The sequence below is a fragment of the Enoplosus armatus genome, chromosome 1 (genome assembly GCF_043641665.1).
Source record: "Enoplosus armatus isolate fEnoArm2 chromosome 1, fEnoArm2.hap1, whole genome shotgun sequence".
Taxonomy (NCBI): domain Eukaryota; kingdom Metazoa; phylum Chordata; class Actinopteri; order Centrarchiformes; family Enoplosidae; genus Enoplosus; species Enoplosus armatus.
In genome coordinates this window covers 17,705,793-17,724,504 of record NC_092180.1, presented here as the reverse complement: position 1 = coordinate 17,724,504, position 18,712 = coordinate 17,705,793, and the positions used below count along the sequence as shown (strand labels likewise).

The 18,712-nt window shown below is 39.6% G+C and overlaps 1 protein-coding gene across 1 annotated transcript in view; it reads left to right on the top strand.

The window, feature by feature from the left end:
• csmd1a (CUB and Sushi multiple domains 1a) overlaps positions 1-18,712 on the top strand; it is a 281,553-nt gene that overhangs the window by 178,605 nt on the left and 84,236 nt on the right. Inside the window, exons 24-29 of the mRNA XM_070906253.1 lie at positions 910-1,066; positions 3,347-3,538; positions 9,072-9,198; positions 9,803-10,014; positions 12,709-12,900; positions 15,216-15,354. Coding sequence (XP_070762354.1) covers positions 910-1,066; positions 3,347-3,538; positions 9,072-9,198; positions 9,803-10,014; positions 12,709-12,900; positions 15,216-15,354 — 1,019 coding nt within the window. The remainder of the gene's footprint in view (positions 1-909; positions 1,067-3,346; positions 3,539-9,071; positions 9,199-9,802; positions 10,015-12,708; positions 12,901-15,215; positions 15,355-18,712) is intronic.

Below are 18,712 nucleotides of genomic sequence, written 5' to 3'. Positions count from 1 at the left end.
ACTTGCTGTTTTTAACTCACGCATACTGAGACTTCTTGCTTATAGTTGTGATTTCTAGGAAACACACTGTATTACTCGATAATGGTTCCCTCTGTTAAAATGAATCCACTTTAGCACCATCATTTTTGAAAATATAAACAAAATTTGGATCAATTATCACAGCTGGAGACATGCTCAACTGTGAATAAGCTACTTTTTATTTTTCATTGAGGGCTGCAATATCCCCTCTGCCAATGCACAAGTTAAAGTGATACTTGAATCTACTGCTTCCCACAGGTGCGAGACAAAGATTAAACTGCAAAATTCAAATAGGTAACAGTCTCACTCCACCACTTGTAATTAACAACATTATAAGTTAGGTAACAAATTTATTTACCCTCCATGCAACGTTTTTTTTTTACTCTTTGTATTGTTGCTTAAAAAGTCTTGGTAGTTTAACATAATAAAAAGGAGACTTCTTCAGTTCTGTGGATTGTTGTAGAGCCCCTTAGCAACTCACTTGTGACCTCAGCAACTTTCATGTGATATTTTAGGCTCTGTCTTTGTGGTGCTCCACATGGTCCACGCTGATGTAAAGCTAAGCAAAGTGGCTTTTTCCTGAAGCACACTGATGTTTTTTGCCTCCGTTTCGTTGTTTGGTATTTTGGTGACTCACTGTGTGTTGCAGAGGAGAGGCACAGGCAATACAGCAGTGCTCTGCAATTTTGGTTTCAAAACCGACCACATTCTGTGCTGTCCTTTTTTTCCTGACCATGTCAGCAGTGCACTGTGCACCCATGTTCTGTGATATTCTCATTACTTAATTTGGTAGACGTGCACCCACATAGACCTCTACAAAACCACACAAACCCTTTTAGCTCATGTATTTATTCATGTTCTACGGCCCTATCCCTGTGCTTTGATTGACAGGCGTATGATGGAGAGAATACTTCATCCCGTCTCCTTGGCAACTTTACACACGATGGCATGATGGGTCATGTCATCAATAGTACGTCCAATCGCTTGTGGCTGGAGTTCAACAGCAACGCCTCTGGAACCAATCAGGGCTTCCGCCTCACATACACAAGTGAGTTGTTTTTAACTTAAGATCAACTGATTAGAAACTGGACAGCAATACCGATTGTTTTTCTTCTATATTTACTGTTACAGCCATGGTTTCTTCAAGTATGGCCCAAGAAAGAAAGCACCCCTCTCTTTAGCTCTCTCACACACACACACACACACACAGTCTTTGTCATGCACACAAACACACACAAACAGTAATTTGCTAAATTTTGAGTAGCTCATCATGACGGTCCTTGTAAGGAGATGTTTCTAATTGAAAATTAGAGTGGTAGTGATTGTGTTAGATTGCCCTCATGAATATATCCTGCATCTGTCCTGTGCCTCAGTCAAGTGATTCTTGAGTGCTACCAGCAGAACAAAATAGGTGTCATGTACTACAAAACTCTTGAGACTAGACTTTCTCCGTCAGCAAATTACCAAGCTATTTCTTTCACTTCTGACAGCTGAAAAGGAGATCAACAATGAGTTTTCCAAGCAATTTCTGTTGAAGGTGGAGTCCAAAGTGCAACAGTAGTTTACAAAGCATACAGAAAAAAGGAAATGAGCATATGAATGCTTGTCACACATACATGCACCCTTTTTCTCTGTCTCTCACGCACATGCACACATCTTAAAGGCTTTAAAGAGAGTCTGTTAAGACGGCAAGACCAGCTGCTGTGTAAGTCAAAGAGGCTATTAGAGGAGCATTTATCTGCAAGTCATTAAAAGAAGGTGAGAAAGTGACACATCTGGAGTGGAGGAGCTGCTGGACTTAAGGTAGATGGCATATGGATACTAGATGGATGCTCTGTATGTCAGTTAAACCATTACACAGCCGTTAGTCTGCAAGTCATTAAACTGGAGAAGGTGACACCTTCTGCAAAGTTCTGCTACAATGGATGAGCTGATGGATAGATAAGAGAGATTGATAGAAGGTTTAAACAGAGAGAGAGAAGCATCTGATCAAGAGAGGCAGTGATGGCTTCTTAAGTAGGGTCAGGGACTGAGTAAAACAGCTATAATACTAAACAGTGTTAGAGGCTATATTAATAGAGTAATAAGAATTCAAACACCTGTTCAAGACATTACCGAGAAAGGTTGACAGAAGTGAGATGCATCTGTTTTACTGAAATAGATGCAGGAGGATAGACAGTTGTAGACACACCTCAGAAAACTGTGGAGACAGCTCACTTAAAAAGTTGCTGGCTGTGTAAAATATGTTATTACAAGGCTTTATGGAAGAGTAAACTGTGATTTCACAATGAGTGCATTCTGAGTTTGAGTCCTGCTTTTTCCAGAAATAACAGATAAACGGGCATTGTTTTACATATAATTGCATCACTCAACAGTCGAGAGGATTGGTGGAGATTGCTGTTGTCTAATCAAGTAATTTAGCGACACCCTCTGCCAAAAAGACATTACACAGTCTTTACTGACAAAAGCTCAGTTTATCATGGAAGATTTTTGGTTATAGTCCATGGGTGTTACTGTACACTCAGTATATGTGGTTGCAGTGTGGTTTGTAAATGACAGTAAGCTTGTTGTAAAGTTATTTTGAATCTATAGTTTGATCAGATGATGTTTTCAGTTTGTTGTCATGTCATAAGTGGGCTAATATACCATTTACAGAGCCAGACGTTATAGAAAAAACAGTTTATGATAGTGACAATTCAATGTTCATTGCCCATTACATAGCAACTTGGATGTCTCTGATCTGAGGGAGGATATTCTGCTCATAAGAGGCCGACCTTAGGGAAAGAAAATATGTTGGTGACATTTTTTATCCATCTGTCTTAGAGGCAGGAAACTTTCTTGTTCTTTGTTATCTTCAAAACACACAGACACCCCCTTGCAGTGTGCTCATTCGAAAGTACCATTTATTTGTGTTTGTGTGGGATGTGAAATTATCATTTGATGTTTTTTTTCCACAGCTTCATATAGGAACCACATTTTCAATCCATAAATGTAATCATTATATCTTACAGGAGAGGGAGAAGCCCATACATTTTTAAAATATTAGAAACAAGTGTATGAGTAGAAATATCCAGTAGCTTTCACTGCAGCTGTCACATAGGATTTCAGCATTAACAGTGAGTGTTCAAACTTGAAATTTCTGCAGGAAGCAGTGGGATTCAGGAGAAGAATAGTATGACCTTATGTCCTCTTGTTCAAAACTACTCTGAATCACCGTGTTCATTTATGCAATGTTATCTCACTGCATGGACAGTAAGACCTAATCTGTATATGGGCGTACCTGTGTGTGTGTGTTTCTCTCTATGTGTGTCTGTGTGTCTCTTTCTAGGTTTTGACCTAGTGCGCTGCGAGGAACCAGGTGTCCCTAGTTATGGCTATAAGATCCAGGACGACGGTCATTATGCCAACACTTTTGTCCTGTACTCGTGCAACCCTGGATACAGTCTCCATGGCAGCAGTACACTGACCTGTCTTAGCGGGGACAGACGTGTCTGGGACAAACCACTTCCTTCCTGTATCGGTTAGTATGCCAACACATGTGTCGGATCTATGTATATTAATAATTCAGAATTACAAGATCTGATTTATTAACCCGCGGGTGATTTTTTTCTGATACAATTGAATGAGAAAAAATAGCAGTGCGAAGCTACTCATGTCTGTTTCTAAGCTCCAGCAAGAGCATGATGATTCAAAAGAGAGAGAGAGAGAGAGAGAGAGAGAGAGAGAGAGAGAGAGAGAGCAAGTGACTGAGTCAATACAGGTGAATCCTTTGAAAAGAGGGCATGGGGTCTGATTCAACACTCTGTGGGAAATATTCATAGTGGCACTAATACACCTATGTGCGTAAAAACAGCCCTTGCTGATCCATCAAGCTGCGCACACAAGACTATATGCGCTTGGACAGCAGGATGTCACCAGGTATGAGATTTTAGTGCACCAGGCTTCAGTGTATTTTAAGGACGGCATGGTTAAGTTGCAAAAATAGGGGATGACTGTCGGAATTGAACTTTGATAAATTTATAATGTAAGCCAGACTACTTTCTTGTACCCTGAAGGTGCGCACAGTATTTTATGCCAAGGACTTTGACAGAAGCCTTAGCTTATTGTTCTATTCTCAGCATGCACAATAAATAGAATATTCTATCAGGAGAGACTTTTTTTCAGATGCCACATAGTGATGTGATGTAAAAACAATATTGATTCATCTGAAATTGTTGAGTGAGAATATCTTTTCTTTTTTATAGAACTTTATTTTTCACTTTTTTGATTTAACAACATGTACAAGAGACATGACAATCACACATATGGCACACAAATCTATCACAATAAAACAAACAACAGTATCATCTCTAGCAGTAATAATAATGGTTAGTTGGAGTAATTAATTGTAACAATAATAACACTAAGAATGAATAATAACAATAATAATAATAGGTAAAAATAACAATAAAAAGAGCAAGGAATTAATTTGATTAAAATAAAAGAGAAGGAAATACAAATCAGTAAATCAGTAAATAAAATACAAAAGGGTGGTGGTCTCCAGAATGTCGATAAAAAAGTTAAGAGGCCAATAGCAGAATGGGAATGATCCCAGCAGCACTGAGAGAGGAGAAGTGGGAAATAAATGGTTTCCAAACCAGCAGAAATTTCTCTTGCTTGCCATCTCTCAAATCTTTACAAGATGAATGCAGCTCATTAAGTCACTTACCCAGTTAATATGAGTGGGTGGATGGCTCCCCCTCCTCATCCTTAAACCTGTGGTCTAAGTCAACCTCCCAATCTTGTCTAGATGGCAGATGAGGGAGAGAGTCTTCCAATTAAGTTATAAATTGCAGACACAGCTTCCTTGTTGTTGACATTAGTGTCGAGGTGCGTTTGAGGAGGGACTGTGAAGAAATTTCCCTGATAAAATGTCGAATCTAAAAAGATGGGTTTTAGAGAGTTTAAACATTCAAGATAACTGGGTGGAGGAAGCAAAAGTCCTTTCCGTGTACAGGTCTTTAAATGTTCTAATTCCCTTTTTAAACCAGAGCTTAAAGACATTATCATTCAATGACGGAGGAAATGCTGGGTTTCTATTGCAGGGAGAGGACAATGGAAATGATTGAAGTCCTAAATGGGATCTGAACTGATTCCAAATGTGCAGAGACTGATTGACTACTGAGTGTATCTTTTCTGATACTGGACAACACAGACTGGAATAAAAGTGCACCCATAGGCACTTTGCTGTGACAACCCAAAATTGATGACTGCATCCTGTCTGGCTTTCAAAAGTTCTAATAATTAATGCATGCTTTTATGTCAATATAGCCAAAGTAGCAGCAATAATTCCACCTAGACTAATTCAACTTTTCTCATCTAAGCTAGTTTACTGTACACCCACATCAACTGTGATAGGATGACTAATTGTGATAATAATAATTCTGGGAATAAGAGTCAGATTTCAGATAATTCTGACTCAGCGAGCTACAGAGAGTGATGACAAAAGTTTATTTATTATAAATGTAAAAGTATCCATCCTCCAACCATGCATACTGCTGCACCAAAATGCTGTGACTTAATAAGGAAGATGAATGTCATGTCAACATATTGAAAAAGGGGACATAAAAGCAATTGTTAAGTTGTATCAAAATCATAACAATTTTTTGTTGAAATAACACAACATTGAGAAAAGTTGCCCCAAAGCGTAATGTAATATTCAGCCATCTATGTTGCTGTGCACTCCCACAATATCAGGTTTTATTTTTCAAACAGTGAAAATGACAAAAATAAAGGTTTCTCATTTGGCATATCTAGAATAAATTTGAATATTTCCCAGGTTTTGAGGTAGATAAGCTGCCAGAGGGCAGATTTAGCTTCAGTTGGCACTTGGCAGCTCTTAATTAGGTTGGAGAGGAGTGTGCCAAACGATTCACGTGCTTTGACGCTTTGACATGGTGATTGATTTTTTTTTTTGCTTATGGACCTGTGAAAGTTGTTTTGTGTTTTAGCTACAGCGTGTGCAGATGGCCATTCTGATTCCTTATTGTCATTCTGCAACCACCAGTGAAGCATGGACCCGACATTTGTTTGTTTGTATTGTTACTAGCTAGCTTTGAAATCCCAAAAGCAAATTTTTAAAGTCCGTAATTCCTTCTTACAGAACCATAAATATTTTGTGGCTTTGCATATTTTACAAATTAAAGCACTTTCCCTGTAAGTATGTCTACCTTGTTGGGGAGACGTGGGCACTTGGCACATGTTAATTTGGAATTCCCAACTGCAGAGCCAAACCGTGTGTCTTTCTAACCTGCCAGCACACCTGAGCTCTCTGAGGTGGGACATGGCCTGATGTGGTTGCTAATAGCAACTAAAAAGAATGTGTGTGTGTGTGCATAGGTGTGTGCTGTGAATGTATTTATATGGGTGTGAATGAGAATGAGAATGTGTTTTTGGCTGGATGTGTGTAAGTCTCAATGTTTATGTGTGTGTGTGTCCCTGTGTACCTCTGCAGTCAGTCATTAATTTGTAGCTTCTCTGTCGCTGCCTTATTTCAGGTAAGCCAGCAACCAGGAGAATACTTGCTGGCAGAGCCCGGGGCTAACTACCCCTATAGCTACCTTTTGTATCTTCCTCCTTTGTCTGTCTGTTGGTGCGTTTGTCTTTCTGCCTCTCTGACTGTCTCCTTCCCTGTCTGTCTGGCGCAGTCCCATATCTGCATGTACTAGCATGGAGATGAGGATATGGCTTTGCCTCAGGCTCTTTCTATACCATCTCTCCCTCTCTCTCTCTCTCCCACATTGAGTCAAACAGATTGGTGGTCTACCTCAGACTCTTTTTGTCGTTCTTTCGTTCTCTATTCATACAGTAAACCTGTCCATCTTCTCTATATGTGTGTGCCTGTTATTCTCTCTTTCCTTTTCTATCTCGGAAAATTGCAGTTGTCATTGGGCCAGACTTACTAAATAACTCTCTTTTTTTCTCTCCTTGTGTGCCTGTGCCTCTTCCCCTCTCTACCTGCTTTTCATGACAAAAGATAGCAGAGTAGTTGCTTCCCTCCTATGTTTTGTATCACCAGGGACTGAAAAATATTATGTGTGCATTCATATGTGTGTACATGCCTGTGTAACTGCGTGTTTTCAAGTATTTTTTCTGGCCTTGTGTGTGATTGTGTCGCTATCTGCATCTCCCATTGTGTCTGTGTGAACATGTCAATGTGTACTTGTGTGCCTTCTGCCTAGGGTAATGCAACAGCAGTAGGTTGTCATGGTATTGTAGATTGCAGAGCTGTGTTAATGGTCTCTTAATTCGCACAAACACACAATGCACACAGTGATATAAGCCTTCTCTGTACCAAACTGTTGTCTAATCATCAGGGATCTGCTGGCTCAGTGGGCTACCATGTGTGTCATGTACTACCATGATGAGTGCAAATCTGCTCCCAGCATTTCCCCCTGCTTCCTGCTATGTCCCCTGTTCCTCACCGTTGAAAACAATGTAAAAATAACACAAAAAGCCAGTTCTCTCTTGTGCATCAAACAGCATTTTTTTTCTTGAACTTTGATCACTATAGGGAGATCCTTAGGGAAAACAGCCATCAAAGTTATTCACCAACCTTGAAACTGTATGGCAGGGGCTTGGGTAATCCAAGGTTGATTTAGTGATTCAAGCCTTTCTTAACCGATTCTCATTTAGCTCAACCTTCACACCTCAGAGTAATTTACAGCCAAGTAGAGGAGCCGCCTCTTGTAGAGATGAACTGAAATGTTAATAGAGGTAGAAAGAAAACCAAGAAATATGATACAAAGAATCAGGTGGACGCCGAGATGCTGGACCCGATGGGGATCTGAGCACAGTCAGATCCATTCAGAATATACCATAGGATAAGTAGACTCGATCCAAAATGCGGTCGACCCAAACAACACGGGCAGCAGCATCATGCTCTGTCAATTAACAAGCCGCCATGGTTGGAAAAAAAACAGCAATATAATAATAACAAACCTGAGAACAAATGTAAAGTCATAGAAACTAATTCCAAAAGAGTGGGATAAGGATGGGGGTCATTTATAGAAATATTGAAAGTCATATTTTCTCCTTTGCCAATATTCTGTAGCCAACATGGGCGATCGTTAGACAAAACATAATACATTCGTAACTAAGCTAATAGCTGTGAATCTAATTCCAAAATTAATTTAATGGCATACCTGTTTTACATGCTGTATGCTACTGATTTCCCAAAATGTTTTCTCCGGTTGCGATCATGACGTACAGTACCATGTGATCAGAGCTGATACTGAGTACACTCTGATATTAGACATGTTTACACATAGACCCCGAGAGCTGTGGCGGTAAAATGAGACCCTACTCGACCCAATTATAGTGCAATTTTAGCCTGGTCCAACTCAGGTCACGGGTCAAGTCTCTTCTGAGAAACAAGTGAAGCTGTGAAGACCTCTAATTGAGAGAGTCACTGTAAAAAGAATGGACATGAACAAGTCATCTAAAACAAAAAGACCAAGAGCCACTAATCCACAGAATTAAAGCATCATTTGTGTAAATCAGGTTATGTTGAACAGGACTGTCAAGTCTCATATTCGCCATGACAATGCAGGTGAATTGGTGTAACTTTATAGGATTTATGTTCTTTATTTACTTGTTCACTTTATCACTTTAAGTTCATTTAATCACTCATATTCTCCAATACAGTTCAAATGTCTGTTATTGAGGGGGCTGGATTTTATGGCTGAGAGGGCTGCAAAATGCCAACAATATCTACTGCAGGGTTTGTAATTCATAGTAACCCTGCAGTAATCCTACAATATATGGGTTTGCCTGCGATCCTTGCTTTGTGAAATGTCTCTATGTTTGATTTTCCCAGTAGAATGTGTGTAGTTGTATGTGTAGCAGTGTCATGCCTGCTGGGAGGTGGTGATGGATAAGATGAAAATATATATATATATATATATATAATATAGATATATTTTAATTATTAATACTTCTAACCTAAATAAAATGAGGGGGGAAATCATTTTTTTCCCCCATGATGATGATCCCTTTGTCTCGTGTCCTTGTAGCGGAGTGTGGAGGTCACATAACTGCAGCAGTGTCTGGTCGGATTCTGTCTCCGGGATATCCTGCTCCGTATGACAACAACCTCCACTGTACCTGGACTATAGAGGCTGATACCGGCAAGACTATCAGGTAATTATGAAGCAGTTGGAAATACACTGAAGCCACTGTGAGTATGATGATGGCCTGCAGTTATCTTTTCTTTTTTGGTTGGGGGGGGGTTACATTAATGGAAACTAGCCAAAAAATGTTTTTCATAAAGAAATAAGACAGAAAATATACAAATATACTATATCTGCAGAATTGTTTTGCTCTGGCCAAGATCGGGTTAGTTTACTGGCTAACTCTACATTTAATAGGAGCAGCAATGCAGTAGTAGCATTATATAGGACGATTCCCACATAACAACAGCCATCGCTCCACATGAACTATACAGGTAAACCCTCACAAGACTGTCAGGTCAATTATATATTCACTGATTATAGATAAATGTTCATTGTCAAAGCCACTGCTGTGTATGAGAGTAAACCACATTAGTCATTATGCCACCATCGTGTTTCTCAACACATTGTGACCACTGCTGATATTGCTGTGTGTGTGTGCGTGTTAATGTGAGTTTGCGCACTAGTGGGATCTGTCTATTCTCAGCTCTGCTCCATTCAATTTTTTTTTACATTTTGTTAAGAACATTTGTTAATGTGGATCTCTGCTCTGTGTGATTTCTGTGTTTTCTCAGCCTCCACTTCATCGTCTTTGACACTGAGGTCGGCCACGATATCCTGAGAGTTTGGGATGGTCCATCTGGGCCGTCAGACGGGGGGATCCTGTTGAAAGAATGGTCCGGCCCAGCCTTACCTGAAGATATCCACTCGACTTTCAACATACTCACATTGCAGTTTGATTCTGATTATTTCATCAGCAAGCAAGGATTTTCTATACAGTTCTCCAGTAAGTAGGCTTATATCTAAATCTGAATCAAAAACATTAGACTTGGAATCCACATGGTAGAGGAAACTTTGAATGACTAAAAAAACTGAATATGCTGTGATTCTACTAAATCACTGATTTGGGTGGTCTGCCCCACTCTATCCCCCACATCCATTTGTGAAGAAAAACCAATTACTAAATTAGCTATTAAATTAGCTAATTAACAAACTCAGCACTCATCACACATATAGTTTCTTAGTTATTATATAAACCTCATTTATATTGGCTATAAGAGAATTAATCTGGAATTAATGCTGCATTTAACAGGATTTCTGAAAAACCTTTAGCCAAAGAATCAAATGAGAAATTTAATATCTCACCCCGGGACTCACTAAGTACTGAAGGAGCCCACCAGAGACCTGTGGCAAAGTTCTGGTCGTATCCCACAGTTTAGGAAGTGTGAGTAGTGAGTGCTGATTCTAGTTATTTACCAGCATTGTGAAATGTTTCTTTGAGACACAGTAGTTTTGTGAAATGAATTAATAAGAATAAAAACAATTATAATAATAGAAATATATACTATAAATCATTTTTATAAGCTAATGAACAAAGTCGTTTCAAGTCATTTTAGTGGTTTTGAACATGAACAACTATAAATCTCAAAATTGTCTTTAAATGTCAATTTTGTAAAAAGAAAAAATTCTCAAAGAGATGTCAGTGAGCACAAACTATTGCTGCTGTTTCTTCCCATTTTTTTTTTAAAAGAAAGGGCAACCTGCACAATAACTGTGCCCTTTGGATGCAGGGATGGCCTTTGCTGCTTGAGCCACTGGACCCAAAAATGTCTGTGCGCCGTCCTCTTCGAATCATTGGCCAAAGTCACTGTGATCCACTGTAGCAGCAAAATCAATCAGATGCACACTGAGTAAGAAAAGTTAGGAAGCGAGAGAACAGACAGTCAAGACCATCTTACCTTTACAACTGATTATTCACATCAGCGCATCCACAAACACACACACACACTCTTGTGCTTGTTCATCTTTACACAACCATTTATCACAGCCCATACACCTCCACTTGCTCTTTGGTTCACATACATCTGCATGCACAAGTGTGCACACACACACACACACACACACACAAACAAACTCCAACACAGATAACTGTCAGAACTTTTTTTTAAGAGATGCATATTTCCAGCCATAAATATTTACATCCAGTGCTCTCTGTTTCTCACTCTCTCTATCTCTCTCTCACACACAGTGTTTTTTAACAGTTTTTTTCTCCCCATATTTAAAACAATAAATATTTGCACTCACTAACATGCTAATCAAAGCACTGTTATTCCATTACTATGGTAATGACTCCTTATATTTACCTCAATGTTGATTTACTAAAGCAAAGGTAATGGTATTTACCACCACACTCATTTATTTAAAGTGAGGTTTGTGGATTTATTGAGTGAGTGATTTTTAGGGGTGATGTTACTACAAGCTTCTTCCTATTGTAGTTTTTCTCTCTTTTTGTCTTCTGTCTTTCCTCTCTGTCCGCTGACCTGATGGAAAAATACTGTTTTGTTCTGGAAAGATATAATAAACTTGATGTTATAATACTATGTTTGGCCGCATACCAGCTGTTGAAATATTTGTGCAAAAGATAATTTATATGATCAGTGTGGATTGTAATTCATAACGCCGGCTGCTCATGTTCCACTATTAGTTTGGCTAGGGCTCTGGCCAAGATTTGATCTTTAATTTTCACTGAATCTGAAGCTTCCTGACTAATTGTTGAGTCTACTGTATAATAAGGATTCAAGCAACGGCAATTACCGTCTTGTCCATTCTTTGGCGGATGATATAGTGTAATTGTTCCCAACCTTTTTTGGCTTGTGACCCCTTAAAAAGAAGCAACGTCTTCATGAGACCCATCGTCAACAGTTGCATAAGCAAGTAGACCAAAAAGTACACATAACTGTCAATTTCTTTAGTAATTTTTAGAGGCCTGAAGATGAAGAGCTATTATTATCCAGTAATTCACAGGAAAAAGGGCAAGGTTTAGAGGAACTGAAAAAAGTAAATGTAATTTTGAGTAGCAAATGTTTTTTTTTTCTTTCTGCCTTTTGCCGTCTTGTTAATTGTCACACAACCCCTATTGTGTGATCCCTGGAGATGTCCTGACCGCTATTGACGTTGATTAGAGATAGGAATAAATTTCTGTTTTGTACCCAACATCTTTTAAACACTGATTGATCCGACGAAAGTACTAGTGTATATTTAAACCCAGTTGCAGAAACCTCTACACATCGAGGCTGAGTGTTGTGAATCCCTACCGAGCATACTGCTTAGCCTGAAGAGGGAGCCACTAATTAAAAAGCAAAAAGACAGCACCAGGCCGATTTGACTGAACCTGGAGGGACGATCCATTTAGTTACTAAATGGTCAGGTTGAGCATGAGTTTTCATATGTATCTCCAGCTACTACCTTTAATAATAAATAGAATCATTTTGTCAGTCACTGTCAGTATGAGGACAGTAAGCCTCATTAGTACTCAACGTGTGTCTATATACTATACAGCACATGTATGTCTTTGTCTGCAGCTGCCAGTGATGATAGTACTGTTGGGTTTGTGTGCGTTTGTCTCAGTGCTTCTCTTTATATATCCATCAGTAATGTTTTATGTCAATATCTGTCTTTTTGTCTGTTTCACACTCTTCAGCCACCACAGCAACAACATGCAATGACCCAGGCATCCCTGTAAATGGTTCTCGATATGGGGACAGTAAGGAGCCTGGTGACAGTATGACGTTCCAGTGTGATCCAGGCTACCAGCTGCAAGGCCAGGACACCATCACATGTGTACGGATGGATAACAGATTCTACTGGCAGCCTGACCCTCCGACATGTATAGGTAGGTGTATGTTACCCTGTGGATGACTGACTGCCAAACTGAGATTAAATTAATGAAAATAAGAGCTAAAATATTGTGCTGTGGTCTTAAATGTCTTAATGTCTAAATATGAAAAAGGCACTAGATATTAAGATTTTTTGGTACTGTCCATCAAACACCAACACTTCCACTATTCGCTCTAATTAATACATCAAACAATGGAAGGCTGAACGCAAAACCTCTGGAGGTGACATGATCCAGAGTTGTATCTTAAGTCTGAAGTGTAGAGAGTATACAACAAGCATGACAGTTCAGATCCCTTAGGTGCCCCTGTGATGTTGGGCCACATCTGAGATACTTCTCTTGAGGCAAATCAACTGAAGCCTGCTGGAGAGGTGATCTCTAATCCCAAATGATGCTGCTGCTGGAGCATCAGATGGTTTTCCATACTGGAGGCACGCTCTTTAAGATCAAGGGGAAGTTGAACCAGTACTGAAGAAACTGGTTGGGATAAGCATTGTGCTCTGTTGCTGGAAATTCAACATGGATCACCAAAACCTGAGAAAGTCAGAACTGGGATGGTGAGGCACGAGGACAGGAGAAGGGGGGGGGGGGGGGGGGGGGCAGGGGGGGGGTGTAGCATCGCAGAATGATGCAGGTAGCTGTAATATGGTTCCTGTATCAAAACTGCAGAAAAACCAGAGCTTGTTTGCTCTTTTTCTCACCACCAGCGGGCCCACCTGCTGCTTATAGTCCAGTGAGCTTCCACATCCCACTCCACACCTCATTCACACAATTCTGCTGCAGTTTGTTTTTCATTCTCCCACTTTCAGGTGTGCTTTCCTCCTTTATTTTCCTCCTCAGCTCCTTCTGACACACTTGACTCACTCACTGAAGGCAGGATTCGACTTCTAGCCCTGAAGCCTTTTTTGAGTCATAATGTAGGAATAGCAGAGTCAGTTAAAAACAAAAAGATACAATCTGTAATGCAGCAAGAACCCTTCAGTGTCCTCACCGTACAACCTGCAAATCCCAGCATGTTAGCGCAAAACAAGCCTGTAGCACGTCCACGGATTTATAACCTTGGTAAGTAGCAGGCTGCTGCTGAACTATATTCCTTTATTGGGGTAAAAAAAATACATGAAGTTCTTTTTCCTGGTTAACATCCAGTTCATTTTTGTTTTGCACAAGAAATATGTTGTCAACTTATTCTGACTAGATGGATGAGGAAAATCAGCAGAGACTACCATAAAGGTCCTGGGCTGCTGGATTTATAATTGTGCAAGGACCAGGATGAGGTATGACATCAGACACAGCTGAAGGTGGGATGTAAACAGTGTGAGAAAATTCCTGCAAGTTGTCCAACCCCCAGCTTGCAGCAGGGGACTAGAGACATGTGCCTTGCTGTTAGATGCCACAGCCTCCCTTTATGTTGCCTTCTCCTTCTCTTTATCAGCCAGCACTATCGGGAAGTCCTCCAGCACAGTCACAGAGACTAGTAATTTGCCTTGTAACCATGCCTTTGAAACACATTATGCTTTGTTCCTGATATTGCCTCCGACTCGTTGCCAGTGATCTCACGTTTTGCACGACTGTAGATAAAATGTTGAGGCTTAAATATCCCTCCATTTTCTCTTAGCTTAGCCTGCGAGCGCTTCCCCCTCCTGCACTTTCACCTCAGGTGGTGAATCCCTGGGTGTTCAAAAGCTCCTAAGATTAAACCAACATCATACACAATAGTCTAGAGTGTAAGTGTGTGTCTGTCTGTGAGTGATTTGCAACTGTTAATGCCTTTGTTTACCTCTATTTCACTGTTGATAATCCGTTCACACCCACCTGCCGCCCCCAAGACACCTCTCTATGTTTCAAATTCTTCCTTCACATCGCCAAATTGCTGCTTGAATGCATCTATCTGTCTCTCTTGCCAATATCTCTTTCCTGTTCTCTGGCTTGTTGTGGGATAACAGGACCGCTAGGGGTGATTCTCTCTGCTAACTACCCCCAGCCTTACACTCCGTCGCTAAATCTCACAGTCTCTCTCTATCTCGCTCTTGCTCTTTCACCCTCTCCAGCTACCTGTGGAGGTAATATCAATGGTCCATCAGGGGTAATTCTCTCTCTCCTAACCAACCCCTGCCATACTCCTCATCACTAACTAACTCTCTTCCGCTCTGCCTTCCTGTGTGGGTTATATGAGTAGTCAATCAGGAGTGATTCTCTTTCCAAATTACCCCAAGCTCAATGCTGTGTAATCACCCCCCCCCCTCTCCCTCTCTCTCCCTCTTTCTCCCTCTTTCTCCCTCTCTCTCCCTCTTTCTCTGTTTGTCTGTCTCCAGCAACATGTGGGGGTAACGTCAGCGGTCCTTCGGGGGTAATCCTGTCTCCTAACTACCCCCAGCCTTACCCTGCTGGGAAAGAGTGTGATTGGAGAATCAGAGTCAACCCCGACTTTGTCATTGCTCTCATCTTCAAAAGGTAAGCCACCAAAGCTCCATGTATCCATGTGTACACAACCATTTGTATATACTTTGTATCTTTGTCACATGTATTCTCATGCTTTAAACCAGGAGTGGAGCTTATCTGTGCCTGTAGAAACACTGCTGCCTCTCAGCTGGAATTTCTGACATTTTGATTCAGTGGATTAATTTTTTTTTCCACTTTAAAATGGTCAAAATAAGTCTGCACAGTTTTTCAGCAATGATTTGATAGTTTAGAGTTTACTGTCCCTAGAGTAGGGATTTTCCTCCCGTATTTGCTGTATAAAAGGCTGCCCATGTTATTTTGGTCGAGGACTCACTTGCAACATGAGGACAACAATAAGGTGTCTAAACATAAAGCAAGTAAACTGGTAGCTTCAGTGTTAATTAAACATATACACCAGAAAACATAATGTGTCAGTGTCATAATGTTACCATAATAAAAGTAGGCTGCTGTATGCGGAAAGAAACTACAACTATCATGTCAAGATTTGAAATATGCTATTACTAACAGCTTACTTACAAACAAATCAGGGTAGAGCAATGGTCTCACTTGAGATATTCATTTTTAATTAGTGCATCCAAATACCTTAGAAAATGTCAAAAATTACAAGCTTCAAGATTTAGGTAATGGACGGGGTCCCCAAAGCGTAAGTTTATTGTAGACTTTGCATGACTCACTATGGCCCACACGGTAAAAAGGTTTGTGCTGTATAGTCCTGGTTCAGGACGAGTTTAGTCTGATGTTAATTAAAACACCGTTAAGGATCATTAATGTAACTAATAAACCCATTTCAGTGGGGAAACATCACGTTAGTCGAAAACACTCTTCAGTAAAATCCACTTCCAACATAGCTAAAGAAGCTTAATGGTTAGTTTGTGGTACGATGATCTTATCTTTAAAAGCTTCAGGAAGTTGAAATTAGAATTGTTCATCGCTGGCAGACTCAATCAGACATGTTTTGTTTTAGTTTGTTAATCAGTGTGAATTTATTTGTGATTTCCTATGCATCTTTGAAGACATACAGTAAACTGATTTGTTCAGGAACTTTTTGAACACTGTATGTCGGCAGATACACTCTTCTTGCTTTGATTTGGAGAGTGAAATTCATGTGAAAATGAAAGGGATTTCTGACCATTTCCATGTTTTGTTTTTTGGTACTAAGGCAGTGTTTATTTACATTTCAAGTCCTGATTGTGCCTCAGTGGTGAATATTTTGCAAGTCACAGCGGTTGGAGGCTCATAACTAAAGCAAAAGTGAAGATTGGAGTTTCACATGTAGCAAAGGAGATAAAAGCAAAGTGGACTTTCTCCAGATTGCCAAAGGAGAAAAAATGACCCAATTTTGGATTCATGTTTTTCAGCTGGAGAGATAATTCTCTTCTATTGTAACTATTGTGAGACAGTTTTTATTTTACTTTTAATTAAGTTGTATTGCTATTGGTTGTTTTGTGAATGTGGCGTGTCATTTCTTTGTCATTATTTATCTCATTTGAACCTAGTAATTGTGTTTTATAAAGACAGCTGAATGATCTTCTGTTGGCCCAATTACTAGTGACTCAGTCTTTTCATCAGTCTTTGAATCAAATCAGAGTACAATTCTTGTTTCTCCAATGAAGTCAAAACTCATTTTGTGGTTAATCATAAAATGGTCATTTGAGTGTCACGACCAGCTGACCCTTGTTTATATAGTAGTGCTAAGTGATATCATGCTCTATAAATGTACTGTCTACTTATTTACAGTCAGTGGAAAAGCAAATACATATGCATTCTTCTCGTAATAACAATACTGACTGTTTTGTGGCTTTAAATTTCAAAATGTATAATTCATTACTAAACAAACTAAAATTTAACTTGCATGATTGCTCATAATTTGCATTCAAGTCTTAACTCTCAACAGATCTGTTTGTGTAACTCTTCATGAGAGGTTATGATGCTGTCCCATTTCTGCTCAGTGAGATCTTTATGTACTTTTTATGACATGTAGTAGCTTTAGCATTCAGACCCAGAATGTATCACTAATGAAAAAGGTATTAGCACGGATCGTTTTAATGCTTTGTCAGTGCAAAAGGGGCTTATGTGCAGTTAAGCCCATTCTGCACCAGATATAAACACAGGGCTTAAACTTGAGCATTCTTCACACTTGTTTTGACTTTGGTAATGGTTACATAAAGTTTTTTAAGTTCAACAAGACCTCTCCAGTATTTAACATTCCTGTCAGCCAAATGTCACTAACACCTCTTTCTCTATTTGTGTGTCTTAAAGTAAACGGTTAGAAGAAGTATGGGACACATGAGAGAAGAATCCTGTAAATATGCCAGATTAATTAGGCATTTCTGGATTTCAATAACATAACATCTCAATTGAATTTCATTTTGCATTTTCTCTCACCAAAATAAATTGTGTGTATCCTAAAGGCCTAACAAACATGTGAAATGAATGCACGTCCTTGTGTACATGCTGATACACAGGATACAAACAAAACAGGGAATCACTCAGTACTATGAGTACTGCTACACCTTAACATACACACTACATCTCCTCTTTCTCTCTTCCTCTCGATCTTTCTTTGCTCTGAATAGACACACAAATACACACACACTCACAGTTAAGTCCCATGACTTCAAGTCAAACACTGAGCAGGATGGTTTAACCAGACAGGTGGGAGACAGCTAATGTATACATACACACTCTGAAAGCGATCTAGGTGTATATATATGTATCTATGTGTGTGTGTGTGTGTGTGTGTGTGTGTGTGTGTGTGTGCATGTACGTACACATAAAAATTTGTCTCTGTGTGACAGGTGGGAGACAGGGCTAACACAACCACTGTCAGAGCAAACACAGAGACCTTGTGAGTGTGTGTGTGTGTGTGTGTGTGTGTGTGTGTGTGTGTGTGTGTGGTGTGTGTGTGTGTGTGTGTGTGAGTGTGGAGAAGCTGTCAAAACCAGCAAAACTTTTATAAAGAAGCATGCATTAGGAGGTACTGTAGGTTCAGGCTGTAGGTTAAAAAAAATCCAGGCACGTATTTGTGTTAAGTTTACACACAAACACATCCACATGCATACTGAGGATATAAAGATCAAAAGAGATCACGATGAGACAACAGGAATATGTTCAGATGATGCAGCATGACACACACTTATTTTTCTAAAATATCAATGAAATGACCATATATTGCTGCCTTAAATTCAAGAAGAAGAAGAAATCAACAAAAAACACAATTTTCTTTTTATTTTGAATGCAGTAAACACATCCAGAAAACATGTCAAAATGAAATTAAGAAGATTAGCAGAAGATTAAAAGAGAGATAGCAGAAAGTAATTGGCAGTCATTAAATGGAGCAGGCATTTGA